Here is a 12859-nt window from a genome sequence, read left to right as displayed (position 1 = left end):
TGTTATTATCTTGAATATTATTATAGATAGAGATAAACTGTAAACAGCAATAATGTACAGCAAATTAAGAACTAAAAATAAGTCAGAATGACCAAAATAGTCAATTGACCTCCTAAGGAGTTATTGCCCTTCATAGTCAATTTTTAACAATTTTCTTAAAATTTGAAGATTTTCAATAACATTTTCCACAGAAAGTACTGTTATAGATAGAGATAATTGTAACCAGCAAGAATGTTTAGTAAAGTAAGATCTACAAACACATCACCATCACCAAAACACAATTTTGTCATGAATCCATCTGTGTCCATTGTTTAATTTCACATAGACCAAGGTGAGCGACACAGGCTCTTTAGAGCCTCTAGTTTATCTAATCATATTTCCTATCCAAGAATATGCTGTAATATTTGTCACTAGCTATAGACAGTTAACAAGTGATATCAGTAAACTTGTCATGAATTTTTTGGATTAAAGCTGTAACTTTGACATTACTTTCAGGTAGTGGATGGAAAGATGGTCATACAGAAGATGGTGGACCTGGGAAGACAGGGTCTGTCTTTATTGTTCATGATGATGGTACAGTTCAGGTCAGTATGCTGACTAATCAGTCAATGAGGACCTATTAAGGTGACTGAGGTGTCGTAATTATAATCCATAGATGTTTTTAATAATTTGTCAAAATGAAGTTCTGGTATTTGTCATGCTTTTTTTAAATAATATAACAAAAAAAATAGGTCACCAAACTTTTTTTCACGCTTCAAGTTGTGAAACAAATTGTCAGATTTTATATAGATTATGCGTGGAAAATCCAATTTTGTGCGATAAAAAGATAACTTTGCCATTGAATTATAAGATTAAATGTGAGAAGTTACCTCTTATAACATGTTCTCAGGTAAGAAAAAGAAAAATGGGGTCACCAAACTTGTTTTCTTGCTACATTTTAACATAAAGGTATATTCATAACATATTCTATTATAAAATTATCTTATCTGAGTTATCTCCCCTTGTTTAATGGAAGAAACATTAATCCAACACAAATATGGTGTTTCTTTTTAAAAATTACAGCTGTAAATATGATAAAACCCACAATTTTCTATATTTACATTAACTGCCTTCACATGAATTACATGCTATCTATGTGTTCTTTGAAATTGAACTATTGATATCCTTTTGGGTGATATTTAGCAAACATACCAAGTTGTGGCCTGATAACAGTTAATTTATCTAATAGGTGAGATGGTCCAATGGGAAAATGGGACGATATCAGTGTGGATTTGATGGCAAATCTGAAGTTGAAATTTGGTAAGTTTTTTATTTTCCTTTTTAGCTCACCTGGCCCAAAGGGCCAAGTGAGCTTTTCCCATCACTTGGCGTCCGTCGTCCGTCGTCTGTCGTCCGGCGTCGTTAACTTTTACAAAAATCTTCTCCTCTGAAACTACTGGGCCAAATTACACCAAACTTGGCCAAAATCATCATTGGGGTATCTAGTTTAAAAAATGTGTCCGGTGACCCGGCCAACCATCCAAGATGGCCGCCATGGCTAAAAATAGAACATAGGGGTAAAATGCAGTTTTTGGCTTATAACTCAAAAACCAAAGCATTTAGAGCAAATCTGACATGGGGTAAACTTGTGTAACAGGTCAAGATCTATCTGCCCTGAAATTTTCAGATAAATCGGATAACCTGTTGTTGGGTTGCTGCCCCTGAATTAGTAATTTTAAGGAAATTTTGCTGTTTTTGGTTATTATCTTGAATATTATTATAGATAGAGATAAACTGTAAACAGCAATAATGTTCAGCAAAGTAATATTTACAAATAAGTTAACATGACCGAAATGGTCAGTTGACCCCTATAGGAGTTATTGCCCTTTATAGTCAATTTTTAACCATTTTTCGTAAATCTTAGTAATCTTTTACAAAAATCTTCTCCTCTGAAACTACTTGGCCAAATCAATCCAAACTTGGCCACAACCATCTTTGGGGTATGTAGTTTGAAAAATGTGTCCAGTGACACAGCCATCCAATCAAGATGGCCGCCATGGCTAAAAATAGAACCTTGGGTAAAATGCAGTTTTTGGCTTATAACTCAAAAACCAAAGCATTTAGAGTAAATCTGACATGAGGTAAATTTGTTTATCAGGTCAAGATCTACCTGCCCTGAAATTTTCAGATGAATTGGACAACCCGGTTTTGAGTTGCTGCCCCAGAATAAGTAATTTTAATGAAATTTTGCTGTTTTTGGTTATTATCTTGAATATTATTATAGATAGAGATAAACTGTAAACAGCAATAATGTTCAGCAAAAAAAGATTTACAAATAAGTCAACATGACCGAAATGGTCAGTTGACCCCTTTAGGAGTTATTGCCCTTAATAGTCAATTTTTAACCATTTTTCGTAAATCTAAGTAATCTTTTACATCTTCTCCTCTGAAACTACTTGGCCAAATTACACCAAACTTGGCCAAAATCATCATTGGGGTATCTTGTTAAAAAAATGTGTCCGGTGACCCGGCCAACCATCCAAGATGGCCACCATGGCTAAAAATAGAACATAGGGGTAAAATGCAGTTTTTGGCTTATAACTCAAAAACCAAAGCATTTAGAGCAAATCTGACAAGGGGTAAAATTGTGTAACAGGTCAAGATCTATCTGCCCTGAAATTTTCAGATAAATCGGATAACCTGTTGTTGGGTTGCTGCCCCTGAATTAGTAATTTTAAGGAAATTTTGCTGTTTTTGGTTATTATCTTGAATATTGTTATAGATAGAGATAAACTGTAAACAGCATAATGTTCAGCTAAGTAAGATCTAGAAATAAGTCAACATGACCAAAATCGTCAGTTGACCCCTTAAGGAGTTGTTGCCCATTTTATTCAATTTTTAACAATTTTCACTAATTTGGTAAATTTTTGTAAATTTTTACAAAATATTTTTCACTGTGTCTAAAGGTCCAAGTTTATTATAGATAGAGAAAATTGTAAGTACCAAGAATGTTCAGTAAAGTAAGATCTACAAACACATCACTATCAGCAAAACACAATTTTGTCATGAATCCATCTGTGTCCTTTGTGTAATATGCACATAGACCAAGGTGAGCGACACAGGCTCTTTAGAGCCTCTAGTTTCTTGTTATACGCTTTCAAAATTATAAATCATATTGTTTCCTCACATAGTGCATAGAGATTAGATGACTGAGTTGAAAAGATTTCATCTAATTCAGAAACACTCAGTGGATGTATTGGGTCTTTGACCTTAAAAAAATAATATTACTTATTGTTATGAAAGTAATACATCTAAATTATTTACAAATATTAAAAGAATTATTTTCTTATGTGTATGACTTGAAATGTTAGCTTTCTTTATTTCAAGTGATCCTTTTAATCAAAGTCAGTTAGACAGCTTGCCATTAGCAGCTGGTGGTGAACCTGCCCCTAATGTTCTCCCTAAGGAGGAGGAAGAGTTGGAGGAAGATCCAATGGTAGCAGAAATGAACAGGAAGAATGCACTGAGGTCTCAGGAAGTCTCTAGTCAACACACTGAGATCTCAGATAATATACAGCGAGATAAACAAGCCTCAGGCTCAAAACTTAAAGAACAAGCTCAGGCATCTAGCAAACAGTCAATCATCAATGATCAATCATCTGATGATAATATGAGAGTTCAACCAGGTATAAATATATAAAAATTAGAGTTCAACCAGGTATAAATATATAAAAATTAGAAATAGGCAGGAGATGAGTTTCTGGGAATTCATTTATTTTCATGTGTATTATTTTTTTGGATTTAGAAAAAATGGTATTTTGATTTTATAGTAATATCAAAATGTCTGCACATGTACTAGCTTGTAGAAAATTTTCACTTTTTGAACATTAAAATTCACAAGTCACCAATAATTACAACATTTAGAACAATGTATATCTCACAAATAATAATGAATCCAAAGTAAACTACAAGAAGTTATCTTGGAAAAAATTGCCATATTTGTATTCATAATGGCCGGCAATGCCCTAATGTTCTCGGTTGACATTATAGATTCAGTTGCAGCAATGAAATGAACATATTGGTTTCTTAATCATTCATTTTATGGCATTGATTACCTGTTTTTGGTGGAGATTTTGTTTGTGTTTATTATATTTTGCTTTTCAATGTGCTTTTGTAAAAAAATAATAAAACCATTTGTCTGACTTCCTTGTTCACAGCAGAGCAGTATATTAACTTGGACACTTTTTTAAAGATTGAGTCACCGATGCATTCAGTGAGTTCATAATCACCTTTAATATACTGCTTTCAGCTGTTGAACTCAAATGTCAGTGTCCTACTAAAATAAAAGGCACTTTATTTATTAACCAGACTTTTTTTTCTTCTTAGATATTCAAGGCTACTAGAATTGTGCAAGTTTTTCTTTTACAAGTTTGAAATGTGAAAATAATTTACAATTTAGATCAAGTAAGAAGTAGTGATATAAGGACAGACAGACCTAGGGATAACATAAAGTCTTCACAGAGAGGTGGCCAGACTCCGCAAAATGAAAGATCAAGGCCAAACTTAAGATTAGATATCCCAAAGTCTGGAAGCTCTGATAGCATTGATAAAACAGGGATAGATGAAATACCAGGTAATATAAGATACCCTATCATTGTTTTAATTTGACCAGTTTTATGAGACTTATGTGAATTTGATCCCTTTTAACTTTTCTAACCAAAAGGGTCAAGCAAGCTTTTGTGGTCACTTGGCTTTCATCGTCCATCATCCCTTGTTGTGGTCATTGTCTGTCAACTTTTACAAAAATCTTCTGCTCTCAAACTACTGGACTAAATTTGGCTGCATTCATCTTTTGGGTATATAGTTTTTTTTTAAATGAGTTCGACAATGCTGCCAACCAAGATGGCTGACATGGCTAAAGTAGAAAAAAGGGGTAAAATGCAAGTTTTGTCTTTTATTTTGAAACTTTTAAAATTAAACAAAATCTGACAGCAATAGAAATGTTCAGAATGTTAGGCTCTACCAATTGTCCATATACTTTGAAACTGTCAGATAACTTCTTATAGGAGCCTCTTCCCCTAAATGACAATTTTTACCAATTTTTGACTTTTTTGCCTTATATCTTAAAAATTATAATAGATAGATAGAAATTTAGATAAGCCAAGACAATATAGAGGAAATGGTCTAAAGACTCCTGATTGGAATTATTACACTTCAATATAGGCTTGCTAAGAAAGGTAGTAGACTGTCTCTCTTTATAGAAGTGATTGCCATTAAATGAGGATTTATTTAACCCTCTTTTGTGTTTTAAAAAAGATAGAGATAAGAGAAACAAATCAGACCAAATGATAAGCAATACAAGTTCAACAAAATAGAGATTTTTGTTATGAATTCTATTCTTGTCTACAATATTGGAGCATGTCCTTCGTTGAATATAAATGCACATAGACCAAGGTGACTGACACAGGCTCTTTACAGCCTCTAGCTATATATAGTTTAGACTACCATACCACAATGTAAGACAGCTTTTGAACTTAACTCTTCTGAGATTATTTAACCAAAATGCTCATACCAGGATAGTTTACCAACATATGCATTTTTTTTTATTTTTAAGAGGCTTTTTCTACTTTAACTATAATTTTGAACCTCTATTTTATTGATTATTCTTTTATTCACTAGAAATAAGTATAGCATCACCTGGTGAAGGTCGTTGGCAATACAGAGATGGGTATGGTGGATGGAAGGCCTATAGTAAAGAACAGAATGATAAACTAGAAAAAGCATATTGTCATAACCCTAAAGGGGTCTCACTCATCACTGTGGGCAAGTCACAGTAAGTGATGATCAATTAAATTGTTTTTATTCCAGACTTTCTTTTAAGGATGTACTTTATAAGTGAATAAAAAAATGATCTAGAATTTAAAATTGATACTATAAGTCAGAAGGGCATTATTTAAGGAACAAAAAAATAAGCTAAACATTTTGATAGGTTATGGACCTCTTTTTTGTCCATTGGCAACTAAGTCATACATTTTCAGGAATATTCTCTAATAATGAAATAATCCATCAAATGTTAATTACCTCTCTTGGACCTTATACATTTACATGAAGAAACAGGATCAGTAGATTTATAGCAGTATACATTTTTAAAATGTTAAATATTAATTAAAATTGAAAATAATATTACTATATGATTTATTCAATTTATTAATCAGTATAATACATTTGTTCTAGGTACAGGATAATGTTTTCTAAATTTAAACAAGTCAATTTAAAGACCAAGGAAATGATAGATGTTAGGAGAAATGTTTGTAAGTAATTTGTTAAAGAGATAAGTTTTTCTTCACCGGAATTGATACAGTTCTGCATTGTCCTTTGTGTCATATTTTGATTTATTGTACAGTAGACTCCACCTAATCGGATATCGGTTAAACGAATATATCGGCTATTGTAATATTATTTCAAAACACCAAACTCTTCCTTATATGTTTAATGTTAATTTCATCGTGTAATCGAATATTGGATAAAGGAATATATCGGCAAATCGGATAAGAATATTCAGGTAAATTTGTTCAAATCCATGCGCAATCGGATATTTTCAATGTTTTTCTGACAGGAAATGGACCTGGAAGTTGCGAATTTACAATCTTTCAGACAAGAAGATTTCCTTATTACTGTATAAAAAGGAACTATTTCTTGATAAATTGTTGTCTTTATTTATTATCTTCCTTAACCATGTGAATAAGATGCCTTTTTACTTCAAATGGTTAGAATTTACAAGAGTCAGTTGACAAGATCAGTACGTTGCTGTTGGGAGAATTTAATAAAATTCTAAATGCTCACAGAATCAGAAATATAATCTTAACAGAATGTACCTCCTTCTGAATAATTTATTGCAATGTAAATATAAATCTCTTTTGACAAGAGAAATCTGACTTTTGTCAGAAATATTTTTTTCACAAGTGCAAAAGTAAACACATTTCATGGACGTCATATTGGATTTTATACAAATTTGTGAGGAAGCCTCTAGAACCATGACCTAAAAATAAATAGTCTTGAGAAAACGTAAACTTTATGCAATTATATTTTATCAATAATGATTACTTTCATAAATTCAAACTTGATTATTTTAAGAAATAAAATTATAACAAATACGATTTAAGTTTGGAGATTCTGCACAAACATGCTTTGATCTATTTTTAGCCAAATTAGTTTACCTGTGTGATAATGTAAATAATGGATATTAATTTGTTTTCAAAACAAATAAAGACACAAACTATGGATGGTAGACAATAATTCATATGAATATTTTAGGACATTTAATTTATTTTAATAAATATAGGATTTAAAGACTGCAAACTTTAATCATTACTGATTACATAATCAGCTGATACTTTTTTTTACACAAACATCGTGCTGATGAAAATCACGTTGTTAATCCTCCAGCACTTTCACACATTTAGCAATTGTCAGGGTTATATACATCTCAGGATAAGATCTATTCATTATTACAGAATATTTAATGAATATACATTCATCATCTAATTGAATATATCGGATAATCGGATATTTTTAGCTGACATCTTGGGTATCCGATTTGCCGGAGTCTACTGTAGTAAAGTTGACGTCTTTTTAAGATACAGTGCTTGTTTCTTAGAAAATAAGGCTAATAATTGGGAATTGGGCTTATTTCTTAGAAATAGTCTACCAAATAAAATTTTCGAAAAAAATGCAATTTTGGTTTAAAAATGACAAACAACTTTCTTTTTTTAAGTTTTATCAGTGTGCATTTAAAAAAAAGCATACCAAAATACAGTCAATTTCTGACTTGTGCATGGTTCAGGTATTGTAATTCTTACAATATTTTGAAATAAGTTTTAAACAAGTTTTCTGTCCTTGCATATTTTAAATGAATTTAAAAAGAGAATAATTAACTCTGATGGAAAAGAGAGGAAATGGAGTATCTATCAATGTCACAAAATCAAAACAGCGCTTTAATTGCTGTTTGGTTTTTTTTTTTGGTCTCTATAGGTCACAGTGAGGTCTTCAACACTGAGCAATAACTCTCACCTCACTGCTGCAAGTTGAAGATGGCTGAGGCTCTTTCACATATTTTAAAACAACGTTAAAAACATTTCTTCATAAAGTGTTTCCCAGTTGTTGCCTAATGTTTTATAGGAATTTCAAGTTTAACCTTCATAAAAGAGAACAATGTACTTTAGTGTATGCAGAGCTCAGTGAAAAAAAGGGCACAAACTCTTACAAAATACAAAAACTAATCATCTATGTCTTTCTACAACAAGATGTTTCTTAAATTTTTTAACTCATTGCATTGCATTGAATGGTTGTTGTCAAATACATTTTTTACATGAACATGTTTCACTAATGCAAAAAATGATAAACTACAGTGATTTAGAATAGGAACATGTTAAATAAAATATTTGTATGTTGACATAATTTTTTCTAATATATCTGAAATATTACCCTTTCTTTTTAAAGTATTTTGTTATTTTACAGCTCCATTGTGAGGAAATAAGAAGAACCTAAATATATCCAATGGAACAAAGATTGACTAAATATAAATTAAAGGCTTTGTCAAATGTAATGCTTGAGCAATACACACAGAGATGATTTCATGTAGCGATAATGATAACAACAGAAACTACCCAATCCTCTACAATACCTTAGATTATATGAACACTTGCCATTTTCATGATTCCTTTGATTGAGAGAATGAACTGCTGGATTTGGTTTTAAAATAATTATACTCATTGTTATGTTGTGTCTATATGTGACCATGTCGAAACAAAAAAGCACCATATGTGAGATTCATGTATATATATATGACAATGATGATTGTTTTAACTTTTTAAATATTTGTTATTCGTTTTTTTAACGAGGCAACACCCTTATGTAAATATTGTGATACATGCCAGCTTGATGAGGGTTTTCAAGAGGAGCTAATGCATGTGTTTTACATCTAAAAAGAATTTGTCAATATAATATATTATAGTCTTGAATGAGTAGATGTATATGTTAAATGCTATTTGTACTCACTAGAATGCCTGTTTTGATGTAAATAGTTTAATTTATGGAGGACTTTACAAGTCAGTATATATATAAAGCATCTCGTGGGGAAAATTCCCCATAAATCAGAAAAGTTGACAGGCATATAGTGTAGGTAGTCTATCATACTTCTCTGTAATCTAATGATATCAGCCAATTAACATCAGACTTGGGGGTATCTTTTAAAGTTATGGCTCAGCCATTTCTTGAAATATAAATTAAACAAAAACTTAATAACAATTCTGAAAAATCATTTGAACTTGAGTTAAATAAATCTTTAATTCTCTTTCATATTGGAGATATTGTCAAACCAATTAGTCTTCACACATGGCTGTCAATAATATTAATAGTGGAGAATTTGGCAATTATTTTACTTCCTGAAAAGTCGTTCCCAATTTATCGTGTATTAATTAATGAAACAAAATCAATCCTAACACAAACTTCCTACTACTCGCACACTTTCTGCAAGTTCCAGTGACGAATCCAGAAGGGGGTTCTAGGGGTTGGAACCCCACCTTTTTTTGGGACGATCAATGCATTTGAATTGGGACATACATGTATGGTTGGACCCCCTTTCCCCCATCCCATTTTATTCTGGGTTGAAACCCTCTTTTAAAAATGGCTTGGAGTTCAAGACAGCACTTAATTGAGCATTTATTTTGCAAAATGTTGATAACACTGCATCTTTGCTTTTAAACACAAATGGGGAATCTTGATGCCTCATCTTTATATATTTTTTTTATATTCAGTTTGTTATATGAACCCAATACATCAAATTTAGCAGCAATAACACTGTTTCTCTAATTCCATGGCAATTTTACCCTTTCTGAATCCATTGTATAAAAAGATTTAATCAATGTGTGGTTGCCAATGATCTCAGAAGATGATTGAATGAGGTTAAGGGTCATAACCTTTATCAGCCTTCTGGATGAATAAAAATATGAAACATATATGTTAATGAAATTGACATCTCTGTGGAATGTGGAAGGCACATTTGAGAGGATTTTTATGTAACAAACAATGATTTTTATTGTTCATTACAGAAACAAGATTCTTACATAGTTTGATTATCAGCTCGGACTTTAAAATAGATAGTTATATGGATTGGATTAATTCCGTAATCCACTGGTATCAATTTAAAAATCTATTTTCTCTAATTTTTGTGCTGTTTTCACATTTCCAGACCGGTGTGAGAAAAATATTTCTCCTCACTAGTGAAAAATCTGTTCTCGGGCAATGATTGGTTGAAATTTAATTGTGACGTTAAATTTTCTTGATTTCTTCTGAATTTTCTTATTGAAAAAAGGCAACCATGCCTGATGAAGTCACATCAAAAGTACACAACTTTCCTCAATCTTTTAAAAGGAAGTATACAAATTATAAGAGAAACAGATTCCACCACTGTAACTGGTGTATTACGATATTTCTCTACTCTCAACAGTTAAATTTTAATTATTTAAAAAGCTCGGCAAGCCTCATGCTTTAAATATCAAAATTTAACTGTCTCAAGTGGAGAAATATCGTAATACACTTGTTGCAGTTGTGGAATCTATATTTCATTCATTTATTTTTGTTTGTATCCATTTAAAAAACAATATAATAGCTTGTCCTACCTATATAGGATTACATTATGTGGTTTCACCATTTGCTCCAGTGTTATATTTAAGTATTGAATGCTTCTTTTTGTAACTTCATTGGGATGTAAAAGAGTTGACCGAAAGTACATTTTGTATGATGTGCGGAAGCAGTTTATTCAAAAAATATGCGCACGGTCAACAATTTTATAACCCTATGAAGTTACAAAAAGAAGCATTCAATACTTGTAGTTACATTTTTTAGCTAGGACCATGAAAACGCGATTTTTTTTTGAAGTTTTTATTCAATTTACCTGTGCACTTTATTGTGGGACCTCGTGTCATCATAAATGATAAATTTTATTGTGTAATGAAGTTGCTTAAGGAATAACGCGAGATTGCAGAGTAGCCAATCAGAATCAAGTATTATAATGAAAAATACATCTAATGTAATTATTTGTTATCATGAAGTAAGTTGATTAGCCATTCTCAATTGAAATGAAATAGGATATTGTCCAATCCAATTTTACAGATTCAATCTCTGCAGGTTCAAAAGGAATGTCATCCTATTTCATTTCAATTGAGAATGGCTATTGTTGTTAATAGACCAATATTTAAGTTGACTTTCTGTTAAATAAATATATAAGCTTAGGCATCACTGAATGATAGCATGAGTCATATTGTAATTTCCTGTCCAGTTCATTGTTCATCAGAGATAATACTACCTTATGACTATATTGGTTTGGATGACTGAGCTAGTTTCTTTCAAAATGTTCATAGGACTATTAGTATATGAAAGCAGTGGCAAGAAGGTGTAGATAACTTTCAGTGTTAATGTGACAATAATTATTAGAAAACGACCATGAGGCAGGAAAGCTAAGTTATCCTTTTATTCATGTACAAGGGGTATGCATTGTGTTAAAGAATAGTGACTAAGTTATTGTTTCGTTCATGTTATATAATACAACTTAATTTGTTACACAATAAGCACTTTATACTTATGTATGTGCTTTAGTAATGTGTATTTATGTATAAAAACAATTGAATAAAATTTTATTCACATGCACATTTCAATAACATTTTTCTTGTCAGTAAAATTGATGGGTGTTTTATTTTTGCAGCAATATATTATTTAATTACTATTTTATTGTAATGAAACAAAAGCTGAGGATGTTCAAGAGTAGAAATGTTTTAAATAGAATCACATTTTAAATTATTTTTCAATAGAAATGTCGAAATTCAAATAAATTACCATAGGTGCACACATGTTTTGGATAAATATAGAGAAAGAATTTTCTGTGAATTAACTTGATGGTGAATCAATGTAAATAAATAAATAAAATATCATCAATGTGGACAAAGGCAGATAATTACTAGAACGAAAATGATGGCAACTGTTCATGTTTTTTTTAAATGAAAATGTTTAAAAAATTAAATTTGCAAGTATTTTTACACAACTGTAAATAACGGAAGAAAAGTTGCCATTTGGTCTGTGTTTAGAACTGTGTTATTTTCCAGATTAATTTTGCATTGATCATGATCACCTGTTTCAACATTTTAACATTTTCGGGTTTAAAATGTTAGGCTGTGAGCGTTCTTGATGAAGTTTAAAACAGAAAGACGCTTTGGATAAATCAAATTAATAAAGGGATATTTTCAGATTCCTGCAGGAGTTCTATTCTAAACAGTTTTCTGTTTTTGTGTGCACCTTCGACAAAAAGGCAAGGGCATATTAATTTACCCCTTTCATTCAGTTAGTCTGTCCTTCTGTCTTTATTAGAATACATTGTTTCTCCGTCTGTCTCCTCCTACAATTTTGGAGGTACAACTTTTAGTGTTTTTAGGACGCCCATACACATAAAATAAAAGTGCATGGACAAATGATTTAGATTTTTATGCCCCCACTGTAGCGGAGGAGGTGTTAAGTTTTACCCTTGTCTGTCTGTACGTCCAAAATTGATTGGCAAATATAAAAAAAGTAGATGTGGTATGATTGCCAATGAGACAACTATCCACAAAAGACCAAAATGACACAGACATTAACAACTATAGGTCACTGTACGGCCTTCATCAATGAGCAAAGCCCATACCGTATAGCCAGCCATAAAAGACCCCGATCAGACAATGTAAAACAATTCAAACGAGAAAACTAACGGCCTTATTTATGTAAAAAAATGAAAAGTTGGTTTCTGTTCTCTATCTTTAGTTTGCCTCAAACAAATGGTATGCGACTTATACAC

General features: G+C 31.5%; 1 protein-coding gene across 4 annotated transcripts in view; it reads left to right on the top strand.

The window, feature by feature from the left end:
- The window catches only part of LOC143071682 (uncharacterized), a 50466-nt gene extending 41613 nt beyond the window's left edge, over positions 1 to 8853 (top strand). For all 4 annotated transcript variants that reach the window (XM_076246164.1, XM_076246161.1, XM_076246162.1 and 1 more), the window contains 7 exons: positions 496 to 584; positions 1229 to 1299; positions 3367 to 3665; positions 4439 to 4612; positions 5659 to 5812; positions 6214 to 6290; positions 8497 to 8853. In XM_076246164.1, the coding sequence (XP_076102279.1) occupies positions 496 to 584; positions 1229 to 1299; positions 3367 to 3665; positions 4439 to 4612; positions 5659 to 5812; positions 6214 to 6290; positions 8497 to 8507 (875 nt within the window). In that variant the 3' untranslated portion in view covers positions 8508 to 8853. The remainder of the gene's footprint in view (positions 1 to 495; positions 585 to 1228; positions 1300 to 3366; positions 3666 to 4438; positions 4613 to 5658; positions 5813 to 6213; positions 6291 to 8496) is intronic.
- Positions 8854 to 12859: the final 4006 nt, after the last annotated feature.

This window comes from Mytilus galloprovincialis, chromosome 4 (genome assembly GCF_965363235.1).
Source record: "Mytilus galloprovincialis chromosome 4, xbMytGall1.hap1.1, whole genome shotgun sequence".
Taxonomy (NCBI): domain Eukaryota; kingdom Metazoa; phylum Mollusca; class Bivalvia; order Mytilida; family Mytilidae; genus Mytilus; species Mytilus galloprovincialis.
Note: the sequence above shows the minus strand (reverse complement) of the source record. Positions and strands in the feature narration are given on the sequence as shown.